The sequence below is a fragment of the Apodemus sylvaticus genome, chromosome 2 (genome assembly GCF_947179515.1).
Source record: "Apodemus sylvaticus chromosome 2, mApoSyl1.1, whole genome shotgun sequence".
NCBI lineage: Eukaryota > Metazoa > Chordata > Mammalia > Rodentia > Muridae > Apodemus > Apodemus sylvaticus.
Window position 1 is genome coordinate 144380037 of NC_067473.1, and position 20472 is coordinate 144400508.

General features: G+C 42.2%; 1 protein-coding gene across 2 annotated transcripts in view; it reads right to left on the reverse strand.

Moving 5' to 3' along the window:
- Rad18 (RAD18 E3 ubiquitin protein ligase) overlaps positions 1–19574 on the reverse strand; it is an 89001-nt gene extending 69427 nt beyond the window's left edge. The window contains exons 1-6 of one of the 2 annotated variants that reach the window (XM_052174487.1): positions 19362–19574; positions 15444–15525; positions 10151–10212; positions 8928–8998; positions 3480–3817; positions 1807–1906 (exon numbers count right to left, since the gene is read on the reverse strand). In XM_052174487.1, coding sequence (XP_052030447.1) covers positions 1807–1906; positions 3480–3817; positions 8928–8998; positions 10151–10212; positions 15444–15525; positions 19362–19412 — 704 coding nt within the window. In that variant the 5' untranslated portion in view covers positions 19413–19574. The remainder of the gene's footprint in view (positions 1–1806; positions 1907–3479; positions 3818–8927; positions 8999–10150; positions 10213–15443; positions 15526–19361) is intronic. The other variant, XM_052174486.1, reaches the window with a different exon arrangement.
- Positions 19575–20472: the final 898 nt, after the last annotated feature.

Consider the following 20472-nt stretch of genomic DNA (forward strand, 5'->3'; position numbering starts at 1 on the left):
ACATATGGTTCCAGCCAGAAATGTGGCAGAGGAATGCCTTGTTGGCATCAGTGGGAGGAGTGGTCCTCGGTCAGGTGACGGCTCAATAGATGCCACAACAAAGGGAAATCAAGGGAGGGGAGGAGGAGAGGGAAGGGCATATACTTGGAGGCAGGGGATAGGAGGAGGGGTTGGGGGTTTTCAGGGAGAGGGGAAACGGGAAAGGGTATAACATTTGAAATGTAAATGAAGAATATATTCAATAAGAGAAAGGAAGGAAGGAAGGAAGGAAGGAAGGAAGGAAGGAAGGAAGGAAGGAGGGAGGGAGGGAGGGAGGGAGGGAGGGAGGGAGGGAGGGAGGGAGGGAGGAGGCAGGCAGGCCTTGCAAGCACAGTGCTGGGCAGGCTTGGAGTTAAGGACAGCTTGTGCTGTGAGCTAGCAGCACATCGCCACACTTCAGCCTTTGTAAGTTACAGCACTACAGCCTGCCCCTTGGAACCTGCATTCACTCCAAACTGACTCAGAAAAATTGAGTGGCACCTTTTTAGTTTTAATAATTAAAACGGTGAGACGGTCCTGCCTTCTGAGAGAATGCTTTTGGGAGAATATTCCTCGAGACAGATGAACATAAGAGCCATCGCTGTCCTGACCGTACTTCCCAGCTATCACTAGTCTCCAGCCCCTTCTCTTTCCCACAGCTCTCTGGACTCTCGCTCACTGTCTCCAACTTTACCCCACTTCATTCCCTGTGCTCACCACCGCCCTGTTTACCGCCTGACAGTGCAGGAAGATTGAGACCTATACCCTAGTTTTAAAAATAAAATCTTTTCTTGGCCTTGATGCCCATGTTTCCTCCAACTACACCTACCACGAAGGGCCAGACTCAAACCGACCCTTCTGTTTCCTTATTGTCTCCACCAGCCACTGATTCCCAAAGCCCTGCAATTTAAGTTCAATTAAAACATCACTCCTGGAACGCCAGGCGCACTATTTCAGATTTGGTGACTATGGCACACAAGGACACAAAGCAGCACAGTAGTTTACGACCAAATCTCAACTTCACAACTTATTAGAAATGACATTTCCAGGTGTTTTGGAGAGAAGGTCATTACATGCCACGCATCCTCTCCGGCCAAAAGGGGAAATGAGACACACAGGCTGGGACGACACTGGGTAGCCTAGGCTAACCTACTCTGCAGTAGTCTCTGAGTCTCCTGACTCAGCCTCCTGAATGCTAGGATTGCAGGCATATATCACTATATTCAGCTAAAAATATTCTGCATCATTTTTACAGGGGATCATTATGCTGTTGAACAGCCTATTCAAAAATTTTTTGAAAAAGCACACTAGGATTTAATTCTCAGAACCATATAAATACAGACAGATAGACAAACATACAGTAAGTTTGATTTAAATTAATACTTAAAATATTACATTTTTAATTGTTTAAAGGTTTATTTAAAATATTAAAACGCCCTAAGAACTAATGAAAGATTTTACATTCTTCAAATTCAAGCTGACCTTGCTCTCTTTGGGCAAGGCCTCTGCATGATCATTTGAGAATTCTAAAAATGAAGTAAGTTTAAAAGGTAAATGAAGGCTAAGCCACTAGTTTCTCTAAGTCATAATGTACCAGCGAGCAAGCACTAATCTACTCTTGAAATATAGCAGAGTGTGAGCTGAAGAAGGAAAATGGGAGGAGGGAGAGGTAACCAGCATTAAAGGAAAAATCAAGCGGGAAAGGAAACAGACGAAGGAGCCCTGGTTCTGATGACGCCCACCAGGCACAGACGCGGCATGCACAGGCTGCTCAGAGGCTCTGCTTACCTTCTAAGGCTCTCCTTCTTCTCTTCACGTGATAAACAACTGTCTAAATGCTTATTGATATGATTTTCTGGAATGTTGACCCCACAAACAGGACAAGACACTGCATTTAAAAGAGAGGGGGGAGACTTTATTAGCCATAGAACGGGCAAAAATAATCAAACTGGCATCTTTCAGTAATTAAAACAAAGAATCCCAGCTGATATGCTCATTAAAAAAGAGCAAGGAGAAGAGGCACACTGGTTACTAGTAACTAGTTACTGGTTACTAGTAACTAGCTACGTTGTGGGCAGTCACATGATCACAATGCCGGGCCTACAATTGAGCTTGGGAGTTAGCTAACTAGAAACAAGGCACTAGGAAACCACAAAGCTGGGATTCCCTAGGACCATCTACACAGGACGAAAGCGATCTCAACAACTCTGTAATGAAGCTCCACCTATGAGTAAAACCAAGGCGTCGCTGGCTTGTTACAATCTGGCTGACCTACTGACCCCTGCTCCCGGGCCAGGAACACCTTATTAAAGCTGCAGCCCTGTGGATGCAGTGAATGTGGAGGTATCCACCATGGGGTAAGATACAGTGTCCAGGAAAGAAGACCTGTGCACCAGAGTCTCCAGACTTCTTACTTCTTCTTTTACTAGAACATTTTGCATGTTAAGGTCCATTCTAATATTTCATTTGGATAAAAAAGAAAAAAATTCTACAAGAGTTGAAAACATGTCCCTATGAAATAAAAACACAACAACAAAAACCACAGAGTGATTTCCAGGCTGAGATGTTGATATGCATAATCAAAAAATAAAATAGGAAAAAAAACTTTAAAAATAACAAGTACTGCCGGGCGGTGGTGGTGCACGCCTGTAATCCTAGCACTCTGGGAGGCAGAGGCAGGCAGATTTCTGAGGTCAAGGCCAGCCTGGTCTACAGAGTGAGTTCCAGGACAGCCAGGGCTACACAGAGAAACCCTGTCTCTAAAAACAAAACAAAACAAAACAAAACAAAACAAAACAAAAATAACAAGTACTAATAAGCTAATTCCAACTTTCTAGTAAACACTACTGGCATTTCCAGGCAATAGGTATTTAGTGAACAGGCAGCATATCCAGTCAGTTTTCAGTTATTCTGTCAATCTGAGTACACTGTAGGAAGAATGAAATAACAAACTGGCTACAGAGACATTCTGGGAGAGCCAGGAAATTAGTCAGGCTCACTGAAGTACATGCCATATGCCAGTGTATTAACACAACTACAGGCAGAGCAGCACGGACATGTTCAACCAGTGGTACAAAATGAAGGCCTCTTTAAGAGTTAACGGGAACTTGATGAGGTGATAGGATTCCAAACTAAAAAACAGAAAGCTATCACAAGAAGCATTAACTATTAAGTAAACTGCAGTTACTAGGACTTCATAGCAAACTAGGTTCTAGCTGCTGATATGAGAATTACTCTACAACTATACTGCAAGAATTATCCTGAATGCTAATCTACGAAAGACAATAAAATAAGCCTCTAACCAAGGGCTGCATCAATGCCTGAGACATGGTGAGATGAAACCCGGTCGGTCTAGTCCTAGTTGTTCTTTCTCCCCCTCAACAGTGCTGCCTATTAATCTCATACCACATGAGTGAGACTTCTGTACGTATAATTCCGCACATACAAAAATGACTTCCTACCTTTAGTATCCAGTTTCATGGTGGATGTAGAGGGTGTCACAGGTCCATTAGCATCTGAGAGACCAAGTACCGTCTTTCCTAGGAGACTTGTCTCTTTAATCTCAGCAGAGGCGCTTATCTCTTTCTGAGGATTGAATTTCCTCTCATTTTCTTTTCCCAACAACTCCGATACACAATCACCAGTTTCTCTAATCAGGAACTTATCCATTAACCTGTTCCCCTGATTGACATGGTGTTGGGTGGCTTCAGCATTATGTACTTTAACAACAACCTTCTTTGAGGTGGAAGACACAGGAGATATGGGTGGTGACTCTAAAGCAAACTGCAACAGGCGAGTCCTTGAAACACACAAAACAAACAAACAGGTAAATAAGATGCCAAGTTATACATAATACCCTGAGTCTTCCTAATTAATACTTGGTTCCTCTGAAACATAGAACTTATGTCACAATCACAACCAAACTAAAAAGATTCTTTTAAAATGAGAATAACACAATAAATCAGAATTAAAAGGCAGTTACTAGGACTTAAGAATATATTGGGTTCTAGCTGCTGATATGAGGCTTACTCTACAATGGCTTAGTAAAATCTGGAGAAAGACATGAAGCAACATTTAGCACTACAACATAAGCAACCCAGAACTGTGATCCTTGGGAGAAGAGAGACAAATGAAGTGATCCAACCCTGACCCAAGACCTTCACCTGGGAGCACTTTCTCAGATTTGCTGAACTAACATCTAAGCAGAAGACGTTACCTCCCTGACCAGGGAGAAGAGAGCACAACTCTGGGCAAAGATGATGAGAACTAAAGGGACAGTGTGCTAGGCATATGGGAGGGAGCCTCAGAAGGAAACCTTACCCATCTGCATTCGTCTCCAGGGTATGCAAGGACCAAACCCCACAGGCCTGGTAGGAAACAGACATTGGTAAACAGATGCCAGAGGCAGTGCTAGAAAGATGCTCAGCTTAGGCTGGTCAAAACAGGATACCCTCATAGAGGCCATGTGGCCTGTGGTGAGATGTCACAGAGCCCCCGCCTTAGGAAAAGGGACCCTCTGTGCATAGTGTCTGTGTTCACACAAATGTGCGTGCATGCATGTGTTTACATCTGTATGCATAAAACTCATGTGTATAATGGTGCTGGCCACATATGTGGCAAAGGATGGCCTTACTGGGCATCAGTGGGAAGAGAAGCCCTTGGGCCTAAAGGTGTTCAATGCCCCAGTGTAGAGGAATGCCAGGGTGGGAGGACGGGAGTGGGTGGGAGGACGGGAGTGGGTGGGCAGGTGGGTGGGAAAGCACCCTCATAGAGATGGGGGAGGGGGATGGGATAGAGGGTATCTGAAGGGGAGACCTGGAAAAAGGAAAATATTTGAAATGTAAATAAAGAAAATATCCAATCATAAAATATTAAAAAGAAAAAAAATTTCATGTGTATACATGTTAGATATGTGTGTAAAACTAAAATAGAATCTAGTGATACACTGCATCAACCCTTAATAGAACAAAGGCAAAGAAAGAGCTGGTATTTTAATTGCTTGTCAGAACAAAATGCACTAACTTTCAAAACATACAGATTTTCTTTCCTGCTGGTCTGTATTTACCATTATGCTGCCTTATTCCTTCCTTCCCTCCTTCCTTCCTTTTTTTTTTTTTTTTACAGGGTCTCATTATAAAGCCCTGGCAGGTCTAGAACTCATCAATCTGATAAAATGCTACTTAAAAACAAAACAACAACAAAAACTCATAACTAGTATTAATCATCAGTGAACACAAATGAGATATCTCCCCCAAGACTAAATGAAACACAGATGCCTACCACACCACCTCTCCTAAAACTGCAGAAAATGTCCTGAGTCAAGGTAAGTAAAAGGGCTGACTCATTTGTTATATTCCCCTCCCTACTTTCATGTATATTTAAATTTTTCGATAATAAAAAAAAGATAAAGATAAAAAATAAAGGAAAACTAAGCTAAGGCCTGTAATCTCAGCGTCCAGCAGGATGAAGCAGAGGAGTCTAATTCAGATGTGATTTCAGTTACTTAATGATGTTATGTCTAACACCATCAAGACAAAGAGGTAGGGAAAGGAGGGAGGAAGGTTAAGCAAGAGGATGTAGAGGGAGAAGAGGGGAGGGGAGGGGAGAGGAGGGGAGGGGAGGGGAGGGGAGGGGAGGGGAGGGGAGGGGAGGGGAGGGGAGAGTGATCAAACAAGTGAGAAAAGGAAGTAGGAGGGAGGGAAAAGCAGGAAGAAGATTGAAAGAAAGGATCTTTAGTATCTAATGCTAACTAAAGGATCTTTAGTTAGTATTAGAAAACACACACACACACACACACACACACACACACACCACTGGGTTCAGTAGTCTCTTTTCCTTCCAGCCTCTGAATTTAGTACAAAGAAGACTCTGAGGAAAGCTTTCCTGTCACAGTAACAAAGGAGAGGAGAGGAGCCCGCATTCAAGCAAAGATGAAACGCCCTGATCCTTTTAGCTACTGATCAGTTTTTTGCCTTTATTCCACAATTCAGGTGAATTTTGGCTTTCTTATTTCAAGGCATGCCAGTAAAGACTATGGCAGACAGTAGCAGCAAGACCACAATAAACTATCTCAGGGCTAAAATTAAAATCAGTTAACTTATTCCAGCTCCATTTACTCTTGCCAGAGAAGCACAATAGGAAATAAAGCCTATACTCATGAAAGTTACACAATAAGGAAAAAAATGAACACATGTATACAATTTTTGTGAAAAGTGCTAATTCAATGGAGCCTAAGGGCTAAAAACCCAGCTGGGTGGTCGAGATTCCCTAGTATGTGAAAGAGTACCAGTCCTATACTAGGAAAGAAATAAGTAAAATAAAATGCAGCCAGGCACGAGAGGATGAGGTAGGGATCCTTTACAGCAGGTCATAACGCATCACTGAGAAGGGAACTTATGAACAGAGTTTGGAGAAAGTGAGTCTAAACCAGGGGCACCTGGGAAGACACTGGTTCACCTACAAAGAACAGCAAAGTCTGGAGCCAGATGCAATCAACACAGCAGAGAAACAAGAAGACCTGGAACTTAATAAGTTAACTTAATATGCTGAGTCATAGCTGTTTATTCAGAGCAAGAAGCCATGTGCTAAGCAGTTTTGGGCTCTCTCAGCTCTCTGTATGCAGTGAAGCAGACCAGTAAAACTTTCTGGGACTTTGTTTACCCATCTGTACAATAAGATGTTGAGTCTTCTCTGAGGAATTCCTAGTCTTCCAGCTCTAAAAGTCCACATCTGTCCACAAGATATCTGAGTGCCTGTGATGTTTGGTTCTACAGTGCCAGATCACTTTGATAAGAATTCATAAGGGTGATGGAAATTAAGGAAAAAATGACCAACTCCATTTAAATATAAACATCAATTTGGAAATTAGCATTTCTGTCTAATTTATTCTAGGGTATATGAATTGCAAAATATTTCTTGGTTTTAGATATCATCTGCTTTCATGTTTTTCCAAGTCTTCACTTAGGCCTTTCTCCCAGACTTCAGATTCCTGTCAGCAGCCTGTCTCCCATTTATCCTTGAGCCTCTTAAGAGCAACTTGACACTTAACATGTACAAAGGAGACTGTTGATGCTCTGCTCTGCTCTCCCAGTTGCTGTGCCTCCTACCAGCAGCACCTCCTGAATGCCCAGATGAAGGGAAGCCATTACCTCTGGCTAAGAACATTCCTTTAAAACAAGCCAAGGAAAAGTGTGTTCTTTGAAAATGAACACCAAAAGTCAAAAGAAAATGTAAAAGAACGTCATCCTTGTATCTGAACCCTCTTAAATTATTTCCCATAACTTATTATTCAATTTAGAATATTAAATTTTTAAAAATCCAAATGGCATATAAAATGGTAAGGGCAAATTAGAAAGGCAGGAAATAAAATCAACAAACAATATAAATATCTTACATTTTAGTCATAAGATTATTCTTCTTCCCTCATCAATCTTAGACCAGAGTTCAAACAAGTAATGATATCGATTACCTTTTGCTTCATCCCTAGTAATTTTGCAGATGAGGTAGCACACACAGCACTACACGTGATGAACATCTAAGAACCGTGCACCTCAAGGATGATGCTAAGAGTGGTAATACCAAGAAGGTAAGCCCAAGGAGAATGACAAACTCCACTGGAGACCTTCAAATTCCCAGACACATAACAAACAAATCAAACAAAACAGAAAGTCCAGAATATGCCTGTCATTAAGTGACTTTGGTGGAAATGAGAGCACTTAAGTTCAAGACCCAGAACTCCCATAAAAAGCTAGGGCTGGCAGTGTACACCTGCAGCCTCAGCACCGTCCAGGCAGAGACAGGCAGACCCTTAAAGCTTAGTAGCTGGTCAGCCTACACAAACTTCAAGTTTATTTCTCACTTCAAGTTAGTGAGAAACACTCCCCCAAAATTCAAGAATGATCACAGGAAGATATCCAATACTGATCTCTGGTTTCGACACCCTCATACACACGCAAGTGTACCTACACACAGATGCATATACATTAACAAATACACATATCATAGTCACACATACCTAGGTAAAAAAACTTAATAGACATGAGTCTTTACAGTATGCAATACAAAAAGCAACGCCTTCAATAGGAGAATCAGAGAAACAGTTCTTTATTCTACTTAAGTGTACTGTTACATGGCCTCACAAAGAAAATAGCTAACCAGTCAGTTGCTGCAATGGCATATTAGAGTTCAGAGTACCAAATGTAATCATTTTTATGATATAAACCTATTAAAAAATGTGCAATTCTACTAGAAGTCTGAAGACATTTTTAGAGACAAGGTAAGGTATCTCTAAGAATGTTCCAACAAGTGAAGAAGTCATGGACATGTGAACTACCAACATGATTAAAAACAAATACAAGATATATATTGTAGAACATGCCTTTTTATATCCCTTTGGGTAACCAAACTCATATTAATACATTCATGCATTTGACAGTTAAAGAGCCCAGCTATGTATGAGAGTTTTATAGAGAAGAAGCAGTTGCATGTCTCACACAATATACCATACTACACATGCTGAGTAAATATGATTAATAGGTAATAGGTTAAAATTACAAATATGTGAACAAAGGGTTAATATACACACCTACATAGAAACACATATTCTCAAGCACTGTCCACTAAAAAGTCTTAGAGGCTAACATCCCAGAAGCAGCATACCACCAACTATAAATAAAGTGCCAATATATCTACGCTTTAACTCTTAACTCTTCAAAATAGGAAAGTTTCTGGTAGAGAAATCTTGTGAGTACTTGGGAGAACTTCCTCCACGTGCAGTGGCGTGCTATCCCGCTTCCCTTCTTTAGCTACAGTATGTAACCCTGCCCTCCCTAACAGAAAGGTCACGGGAGGAGGGACACACAAAGAGCAACAGCAGTTAGTTAGAGGTTAGTCACCAAACTGAATCATACCGTGCAAAATTCATGCTTTTTACCAGTTCATCTAAGAGGCGATTATTTCTCAGGTCTGGCTCCGTTACTGCCTACAAAAGGAAAACAACAGATGGAGAAGGTCAAAAGCAGTAATTAACTTGTCACAATCTTGTTTTTGAAAATGTCTGACCTCCTAGGGCCCTCTGTCCCACTAGTCTTCCAGGAAAACTTCAAAATAAAGTGAATTCATCTCATACTAACATAGAACTTTAGCCAGTGAATCAGAACCTGCTAACCGGAAGCCTGGTAACAGCTCTCAAAATCATGTTAAAACTATCTGCTATTTATTCTGACCAACTAAGACAAAACCCACTATGAGCAAGGATTTTTTTCTTTAAAATGCCAAAACTATAGCTTTCCCTAATTACTTAGAAACAGAACAGAGAAGCTCTTCTAAGTAATAACTCTGGGAGAGAGGCATTAAGTGCTCAAAGAGGGCTAAAACTAAGCAACTCAAGAATACAAGAGAAACATCCCGCACTGCAGCAGTAACTGGCGTTCTCTGGAATGCCTGGGTGCAAGTCTACCTTAACAAAGGCAGCAGGCAGTGACAAAGACCTCAGCTGCTATTTCTGACACAGGGAAACAGTTTAGACAACTTCAGTGACATCCTGACACGCTGTGCTTGCTAGTCCAGCTCCTGGCAGCATCCTTTTCAAGAGACCTATGTCTCTTCTTTCTTTACCCAGTTCTGAGTTTAATTTCCCATTTTATCTCCCTCTCTATTCTCACCTCAAGAAAAAGTCTCAGACATGGACAGCACACTTGCTGCTGTCTGTTCTGAAAGGGCTGCTCTGGGAGGCTGGTAAGAGACCAGGAGGCTTGGGTGAGCCCAGCTGCCATGAATCTCTTCCTCCTACAAATCCATACACCAATCCTTTACAAACCAAGAATCCCAGCATTAGTTTGCAATACAAAATGAGAAATTATAAAAAGTTAGGAGCTACAAAAATACAAATTGTAGGAATCAAACAGTGTTAGAAATTTTTACTCCCTAAAATATATTAGGGTATCAAAAATCCTGATGAGAAGTGGAACAAACCTCATGTCTCTTATGTATACTTAAGAAATCTTTCCTGGAAATTTTCAAATGGTTTAATTCAGTGACTACATATCGTCCCATGCATTTTTGTGGAAACATAGGGCAAAAAAAAAAAAAAAAAAAGCCCTAATCAACAAAATTTAAAAAAATAATAACTTACCACGCAACAAGTTGGGCACTGAGTTTTATAGGACAAAAATTTTCTTATACAGAGTGAACAATCTGCAAAAAGACACAAAATGTAACATAGGAAGTTACACTATTCAGTAACGCAGGAATCTGACTTTTAACATCTGTTGGCTTACAACTAGAATATGTCTGTCATGATTTCATTCCAAGTTTCTAGTGTCTTTTTGCACCCCAAGTATTCACATGTATATCCAAAAAGCACTGTTAAGGAAAGAATGCACCTCTAGTACAATGACTCTCTAAGCTCCACAGCTCTGTAAGCATACACCACTCCCTCTGTGCCCTCTTTGTGAACTACAAGGACACACTGAAGCCCTGAGCTTATTTTATACACATACCAGATACACAGTATTTCCCACTTGAAAACAGACAGCTTGAAAATGGGATATACAGACATGACATATATCCAGATTATAAGTGAAGATTTCTAAACCCTAAATCTGTGAGGCCCACAACATCATGCTTAACAAGTATCTGGGTGGCAGGTGCCAAACAATACACTGGGCTAAGGGTTTGGATTTTTTGTTGTTGTTTTGGGTTTTTTGGTTGTTTTGTTTTGTTTTTATCTCAAATAGCCAACAAAGTACAGGGCAGCTACATTACAAAGTCAAGCAGGAAATAAGTATCTAATTTTTCACACCTGGGGCAGCATAAAATGAGAACTCTCTGGTGTAATAGACTGACATTTTGCTGGTGGCTTCTTTACACAAAGCTGAATTAAGAAGCCTTGTTAAAAAAAAAAAATCCATTTAGCTGAGGAAGCAAGGTTTTGATGATGCAAGTATTCATAAAGAAGTATTGCCAGTTCCAACAACAATATTCCAAGGAGTAAAAGGATATATTATGGCCAAGAACAAGATAGCTTAGCTTTTCGGGCATTGCAAAGAAGCTGGAAGCAGCCATTCAGCTGGAAGCAGCCATTCAGTTGCTGAGCAACCTGAAAAACCAACAACTCTCCCTAGATCCACTGAAAAGGCAAGTCACAGGCTAAACTGCTACCCCTCCCCCAGAAACCCTAAACAGGCAACACCTCAGGGAGGAGAGACCACAAGAAGAAAGCACCTTGGGAGCCAGAAAAGAAACCAGTACTGGAGCCATCTCCAAAAAGACCAGCTGAAGTGTGACTGACAGCTGTAGCACAGATCGGAAAGTTGGTGTCAGGAGTGGGATATTGCTCTGACAGGCCTGACCATGCTGGCTTTGGGGAGAATTAAAGGCTTTAGGACTCTGGACTAGGAAAGCAGTTGAAGTGGGATTTAATGGGCCATCCCAGTAAAAGCTTAGAAGACAAGTTGTGCTGAGAGCAATGTGGACTGAGCTCAAAAGATTTCAGAAAGGAATATCTGTAACATTCTTGTGATATTTTGGCAAAGAATGTAGCTACTTTCCACATCTGTCTTAAAATGTTGCCTGAGGCAAAACTGAAATAATGGATAAATTTTCCTGGTAAGGGAGATTTTAAGACAGTCAAATACTGACTCTGACAAGTAGTTCTTAGAAATCACTCTTGGGTCTACAATGAAAAAGAGCAAAAATACAAAATGCAGTTTGAAAAGGAGAAAATTTAATGTCAGAGTCAAGGCCTATGCTGAAGACATAAGATGATTAAAGAAAGATCTGTAATACAATGGAATAATGGAAGGGGTGCACTAGAGCAAGACCCCATCTAGCTAAGCTTCCACTTTGTAAAAAGGAAATGCCTGAGGAATTTTCTGCTGCTAGAAACAAAGGAAATATCAGTGTAAATCAAGGAAGGGGCCAGGTTCTATCCCGAGTGAACACTAAAACTTGGCAGAGTTGTCCTTGTGATTCTTGCTCTCAAGTCATAAGGATACACAACCAAAGTGGAATCTTCCTCCAAGGCTAAAGACAGCCACTGAAGCCTGTAGAGAGAATCTCTACATACCTGTCAATAAAAAGCCTATGACCAATGAGCGAAGACAGGATTAGAAGGTGGGTCATCCCGCAGAGAAAAATGGAATTCTGGGAAATAGTCATGAGATTCGCTGTGAACACTGAAGGTGATGGTTGCTTGAAACTGAGGAGAGATAACCAAGCAACCAGGTGGTTGAATAATGGGTAATTCAGTTACGAGCTAGTCAGGGAACAAAAGAAAGCTTTTGGCTTAGGCATTTATTCATACACAAGAACTCTCAGAGTCATTATTTCAGGGAACAAAGATGCAAAGCGGAAATGCCCATGGTTACAGAGGCCAGGCATGTGGTCCGAGAGTCCCAGCAAGAAGTCCCTGAAAGGCTACTTCATAAAGCTGTGAAGGCAAAGCCTGGACCCTGATGGATCCCAAGATGTTAGAGGTGCCAGCACCGTGGGCTATCTGCCAGGCTGAGCTAGCTGTAAACAGGGAGTGGAGCCAGGCCAAGAGCAAAGAGTGCTGCAGTCAGCACAGCCAGAGGAGAAGAACCACCTAAATCCCCTGACATCAGAAGTGGAGCTACAGAATTTGGAGTTTGTCCTGCTGGGTTTCAGTCTTGAATTGCTCCAGTACTTCTTCACTAAAAGCCTTTTCCTCCATTGAAGAATTAGTCCTATTCTACGCCACTGTATGTTGTAATTATGGAATCCGCTTTTTGATTTTAAGCTTACAGATGGTTATAATTAAAATATTGCCTTGAGTTTCAAGAGACTTTGAACTTTTAAACTATGCTGAAGATTGTAAAAAATTATGGGGACTTTTGAAGCTGGGCTAAATGCATTTTGCATTATTATATAGCCACAAACCTATGGAGACCAAAGAGTGGAATGTGGCGATTTGAATAAAAATGGCCCCATAGGCTCATATATTTGAATACTGGGTCTCTACTTGCTGGAACTGTTTGGGAAGGATTAGAAGGTATGGATTAATATAATTATTATATGTTTAATATTTAATTAATATAAGTATGATTAGTTGATATTGTTTGTTGAAGGAGGTGTATCACTAGAGGTAGACTCCGCAGTGTCAAAGACTCATGCCATTCCCTGTTAGCTCTCTGCCTCACAGCTGTATCTCTAGATGTGACATCTCAGCTACTGCTCCAGCACCATACGTGCCTGCCTGCCTGTTGCCATGTTTCCGACCATGGACTCTAACCCTCCTCTGAGACTGTAGCCCACAAATAAACTCTTTCTTCTCTAAGTTGCCATGGCCATGGTATCTTATCACAGCAAGAGAACAGTAACTAAGGCACACAGTAAGAAGTCTCCCAAGTAATATTTTAAGTCACAAATTCCTAAATATACCTGCTGAGCTCAGGCACCTACAGGGATAGCTACTGCTTTTAATTTAGTTCCTAGACTCTACTACATGTTAATTCAGTGCATTGGGTCATTTTAAAAAATGCATCACTTGAAATCATACTGATTCAATAAAAATTTCATAATTAGTTTTAGCTATTAACAAGCACCATCCATCCAACTATGGGCCTGTAGCCCAGAATGTGCAGGACTGCAGCCCTGCATATCTCTGTAACCCTCCTCTGCCATTCCTGTCTGCAGGCACACTTCCCCACTGTGGTGGTGAAGAACTCTTTATCTCTCAGGCATGGTTGAACCTCAAATAAACCCTTCCTTTCATCCATAAGTTGTCTTGGTCATGGTGTTTTATCACAACAAAAGTAGCAATCTGCTCATAATGGGCGGAGCAGTGAGGGGTTGTTTGGTTTTGGTGTGTTATATGGGCGAGCACTTGCCTGGGTGTGTACACTTGCCTGGGTATGTACACATGGAGCCAATGCTGTGTGTCTTCCTCAATCACCTTCCATCTTATTTTTTGAGACAAGGTCCTGAAATTCACTGTTGTTACTACTGTTTTCCCAGTTAGGCTGAGGAGAGGGAGCCCCAAGGATCCATTTGTCTTGTCTGCAAGCTCTAAGGTTATAGATGTCTGGCACCACCTTTGGCTTTTAAGTGGGTAATAGGGATCACAACTGATATCCTCACTCTACCCACTAAAGCACCTTCCACAGCCTTGTCAAGTTCTGCGAATTCATTCTCAGAACTATCTTCTCAAGTGAAAACTATTCAACAGACTTTTACATTTAGAGAAATCCTGGGCAATAATTACAAACTCATCCACTTGGTAAGTGGCACTCAAGATCTAAGCGTAGGTGTATCTGCAAAGCTGACATTTGCAATCATCTTATTATAACTTCACAGAACTTTCTGTCAACACTGTTTTCCAATAAAACCAACTTTAAGCCAAACTGAATTGATTTTTAACTTTCTAAGACAAATCGACTTGAAAACCAAGGACAAAAAAATACCATAACTAACATTCAATACATTAGAGGTCCTAAATGGCAAGCTAACCAGCCTCTACAACCATAAGATATTAAATACTTAGGAGAGAGGCAGAGCACATGGCTAAGGATGTGTGAGGGTGTGGTCAATTCTTATCCCCCAACAAATAAGTAAACAGATGAATAAGCATATTCAATAAGCATTTAAAAATATTTCTTAAAAGAAGATAATCAATTCTATTGCACAATTGTTTTCGGTAGCCCATGGCTGCTAAGTGATAAAAAGTGATCTGTAATACTCTTCAATAAGAGAATTGTGAGGGAATCCAGATGGTGCTTGAATATGATGGTTTGACTGACAATTTTCCAGCTATACCAGAATGAAAAAATGGTATTCACTCAATAGCATTTTAATTTTCTCTGTTCTGATCCCTACCATAACCTTCCACTAGCAATATGCAGTATAATACTTTTGAATGCTGGATAGAGGTAGTAGGCACAGCTCCCCAAAAGCGAGCTGGTCAGAAGGGTGAGTGTATTGTGCCTGTACTGCGCTACAATAGGAAAAAGGTTAAGTGGATTAACAAATGTTTACCTTAATAATACTTTCAACTGCTGATAGGTTTACTGAGATATAATTCCATGTTAAAAAGTATCGTATTCCAAATATTTTGAAGTTTAAAATTTACAATTCCACACTAAGTGGCTGAACCATTTATCTGTCATCCTGCTAAAAAATCCTGAAGTTTAACATATTAAAGCGCTCAGCAAATAAGCATATACTGTTACCAAAATCTTTACTACCATCAATTCTACAAAAGGCATGTAAAAATATCCAAGCAGGAGGTAGTAGAAAATGTAAGAACCTTGTAAAAAACACAACTGCCGTATTCAAGAAAAGGTGATGGCATGGACCTTGGAAGGGCAAAGGAAAGAAAGGTGGAAAATGAGTATGTGAGCAGTATTCCCTTCACCATCAAAGAAAACTACCTTGGGCTTTTACTAACAAAAACAAAGTATACTTACAGTTGTGAGAGCACTGGGGGATTATCACTGCAATGTTGAAATACTCAAAGCAAATCCCACAGCGCAGCAAGTCATCTATTGTCTGCAATGTAAAGCACACGTGTATCAGCAGGACACCCACAGCACAGTCAGGGTCTGGCAAGCAACTTTTCCTCTAGTCCCGAAATTAATTAAACAGCACTTATTTGTGAGTGACACATATTCGAAATCTAAGTATGGATAAACAACAACGAATCGTGACAGAGAAAAGCCTCCTCACAAATATTCATGTTTCGTGTTATCCCACTTGTTTTGTGAACAGCTGGAGCTGACCATTCCTGGGAGCGTTAGCCCTTCGCGAAAGGTTCCTGCATCCCTGTTCTTCTCCCGTCTTTCAGACCCATCCTCTGGCATACAGTCACCACTTGATGGAAGATTTCAACAACCAGTCAACACACAGCTTAAGAACCAAGTTGAAAACTAGGGTTTCTATTTCTATTACTGCGACAAGTTGACTTAGTTGGGATTTCTATTGCTGCAATGAAAACACCGTGACTGAAAAGCAAGTTGGGGAGGAAAGGGCTTATATGGCTTCGACTTCCAGATTGTAGTCTATCACTGCTGGAAATCAGGACGAGAACTCAAGCAGGGCTGGAACCTGGAGGCAGAGCTGATGCAGAGGTCACAGAGAGGTGCTACTTACTGGCCTGTTTCCCTTGGCTGCTCAGCCTGCTTTCTTATGGAGCCCAGGATTGGCACCACCCACAATTGGCTGGACCCTCCTGCATGGATCACTGAGAAAATGCCCTAGAGCTGGATCTCATGGAGGCACCTCCTCAACTGAGGCTCCTTTCTCTCTGAGGACTCTAGCCTACGTGTCAAGTTGACACAAAACCAGCCAGTACAAGACACATAAAGCCAAAGATTTAAAGAGTCTCTAGTACTTAGCGCACCTGTAATGCCAGCACTTCAGAAGCTGAGGTAGGATTAGGTGTAAATCGAGATGTGGCTACATCATGAGACCTTACCCAAACAAAAATAATTAAAAGTAGATAAGTATTCAATTAAAACCCTTATTTCACAATGAGGAAATTTACATCCAGGTAAGCATACAATTTTGGGCTTGAGTCAAGCCAAGACCGAAATACCCATCCTCCTCGTGGTAGTCCAGTACTTTCCGCATGATACATCACAGTGCAGCCAAACAAGAAAGCCTTCAGTACAGCTAGCTAAAGCCATTGTCAACCAGGACAAGTTGCAAAAATCTTTTAATTTGTTTAAGAAAGGTACTGATAGCAATTACAGTAGGCCGCTTTAATCTCAAGAAATGGAAGTGTGGGAAGCTAAGGAGGGAGCTACAGGACAGAGAGAGTGCTTGTCTGGCATGGAAGTGGCTCTGGCTAGCATCCTGAGGCAGACAGACACACAGAGAGATCATTAAAAATGTAGACGATGGCCACAGATAGTGACACGGGCTTCCCAGCACTTAGGAAGCAGAGGCAGAAGGAGCTCTGTGAGTTCAAGACCAACCTGGTCTACACAGTCTCATGGCAGCCAGAGAGCTACAGGGTGAGACTCTGCTCAAAAAAACAAAACCAAAAAAAAAAACCAAAACCACCACCACCAGCACCAACAAAGTAGAATATATTCTACATATAAAGAAACTTCTGAAAGGAAAAAAACAAAGTGGTCAATCATGGTTACTAAGATGAGGGAACTGGGCAATGAGGGGCATGGCAGAAAGGAGATCGTTTTTATTTTATGTATTTCTTAAACCATATGAATCTATTACTTAAAAATTGTAGAAGCTGAAGAGATGGTTCAGCAGTTAAGAGGACCTGTGTTGGATTCCCAGCGCACATACATGGCTCATGACCAACCATCCATGACTCCAGCTCCAGAGGAGATAATGTTCTCCTCCAACCTCCACAGGCACCAGGCACGCATGTAGTGCATATACATACCAGTAAGCACTCAATGCACAGAATACAATAAATAATTCTTTAGAATAAATAATCAATGTAAATATAAGCAAATACAACTATGGGAATATACAGTTTGCTTGTTTGGTTGGTTGGTTGGTTTTTCCAGACAGAGTTTCTCTGTATAGCCCTGACTGTCCTGGAACTCACTCGGTAGTCCAGGCTGGCCTTGAACGCAGAGATCTGCCTGCCTCTGCCTCCCAAGCAATGGGATTAAAGGTGTGCGCCACCACCGCCCAGCAGGAGTACATACTTTTTTTTTTTTTTTGGTTTTTTCGAGACAGGGTTTCTCTGTATAGCCCTGGCTGTCCTGGAACTCACTCTGTAGACCAGGCTGGCCTCGAACTCAGAAATCCGCCTGCCTCTGCCTCCCAGAGTGCTGGGATTACAGGCGTGCGCCACCACCACCCAGGAGTACATACTTTTAATCTTAGCACTTCAGAGGCAGGAGCAGGAGGATCCAAAGTTAGAAGGCAGCTTGGGCAAGGTAGCAAGCAAGCTCCAAGCCAGCCTGTACTACTTAAAGAGCCTGTCATAAAACCAACACAAACAAAAACGTTGTCATTAAGAATCCATAGGAAACATTACATAGCTATAAAGACCTGCTGGTGCTGGGCAGTGGTGGCATATGCCTTTAATCCCAGCACTTGGAAGGCAGAGGCAGTTGAGTTCTGTGAGTTCTAGGCCAGCCTGGTCTACAGAGATAGTTCTGGAATAGACAGGGCTACAACAAAGAAACCCTGTCTCAACACACACACACAAATAAAACAAATAATCAGTTGTGGAAGGGAAATGTTCAGGTTGTAATAGATGCATTGTTTTTAAGAACAGTAAGGAAAAAGCCTGTACTCCAGGACAGCCAAGGCTATCCAAAGAACTCTGTCTCAAAAAACAATAACAAAAGCAAAGAACAACCAGCTGTCACAGGAAAACAGTTAACTGGAATAGATACAATGTATCTATTACACAGAGAAGAAAAGTAAGGGTCAGAGGCAGGACTACCTAATGATTCTAGATAGAAAAACACACAAAAAAAGCAAAAAACATCCACAGGAAGGGCAGAGGTGGCACACATCTTTAATCCCAGCACTTGGGAGGCAGACGCAGGCAAACAGATCTTGGTGAGTTAAAGGCTAGCCTGGTCTACAAAGCAAGGCTACATTAAGAAACCCTGTTTCAAAAAACAAAAAACAAACAAGCAAACAACAACAACAAAAGAAACCACCCCACTAAATATTATTTAAGTGAGATAATTCAGTATGCAATAATTCCTTAAAATGAAAGGCTAAGCGCTGGTTCTAGGTCCTGGGCTCTCTTTTAAGAAGATGTGAGCCAGGGATGAGCGTTCAGGTTGCTGGGGCAGGGGGTTCTTGAGGCCAGCCTGGTCCACATATCAACTCCAGACCAGCCAAGGGCTACAGGGTAAGACCTTGTCTCCTAAATTAATAAAATAAATAAAAGTTAAATAAAGAAGGATGCGTCATTATTGAATCATGCAGGACATATTAGGCAGGGAAACCGGTTACAGTGTGTTAAGAACGAGGAGCACTTCTGGACCTCAGCCAGAAATGGCAAACCACGGTAAGCGGACCCTCTGTTGTGCTATTTGATTATAAAATGTCATCCGATGCAACGTCCACCCAAAACACGAGTGGTGTCACTGTTAACACAGGAGTTCTCGCAGGATGAGCTGTCACCATCGCTAACACTGCGTTACAGTCCTTTATCCTGGTGACGCGGCGATTGTGACAGAAACCCAAAACATCCGGTTCGTTAGGGCGGCCACCTTGGGCTCACTGCGCAGGACCGCAGCGCGTTCCCGGACCGTCTCGGGGGTTGGAAACTGAGGCCTGGCGTCGCGAGGGCAGCCACGATAGGGCCGAGGCGGGGGCGCGCGGACGGGGGTGCCCCATTCGCACCGACGACATCCGCGCCCCGGCCTTCCCAGGACACTCACCTTCATCACCGCCAACCCCGGAGGCCATCGTGGCTCGGCCAGGACCTCCATGGTCGCACCTGATGAGACCGCCAGCTACCGGCCTGCCACGCAGCTCCTCCACTCGAAATTCCCCGCGCTACAGCGTACGTCAGCTACGTGCGGCGCGCTCGCGGCGAGCGCATAGCATGCTGGGAGCTGTAGTTCTCGTGCGTTGGGCGTCAGTAGCCGAAGGGAAAAAGTGAGAATTCCAGGGCGTAGCCTGGAACGACACTGGTTTTGGACTCCTTTGGTCCCCAGGAGACAAGAAGATAATTGAAAGATTAAGGGAAGCTTTAATCTGTCTTTAAAATGAGTAAACAAAAGATACCGGAAGGTGATTGAATATTAGGGAAAAGAAACCAAATGAAGTCTAAGCCTTGATAGAGAGTTCAAGGCTTAGACACACGTCTTCTCCTTCAGGTCATATTCTCTGGTTGCTATAGAAATCTGTCCTGCTCCTTGAAAATATCTAAAGTTACACTTCTGCCTCAACTCCTCTTTCTGTAAGCATCCTCCAGAGCCACATAGAGCCTCTGTTCTTCAGAGATAACCACGGTTAATTTTGGCACTTAGGTCTCAGATATGCCCCATGTATAATAAGGACCAGTGTTAGCCAGGAGCATTATTAGATCAGTTTAACAGGAACCCACATTCTGTTTTTATCAAATTACTCCAACTACCTGGTAGGCTCCTCATCCTCCTCTGTCTCCAGGTGATGTCTTTTCATCCTGACCTGTCTCCAGCAAGGTTCCTTTTAGGTTGATTTAACCAGATCTCCATTATCTAGATGTGGACCAACACACAGCCAGCCTGGCTACTCAGTTCAGCATTCATCCTCTGCCTCTGCAGTCGGCCTCAGGGACCACAAGTTGGTCCAGATGCCACCCAAAACAGAACCCTGTAGCTCGCTGTATCACCGATACCCAGGTGGCCCACACATTCACTGATTTAGCACGTATGGTCTGAAGACTTACAATGAACTGAGCAGGTGAACTCTCCTGGTACAGACACTTTTTAGGAGTAAAGACTGAAACCCAACAGGTTAGGACTTTATTCTTTTGAGTTTTTAATCATAAAATGACCTTTGTAC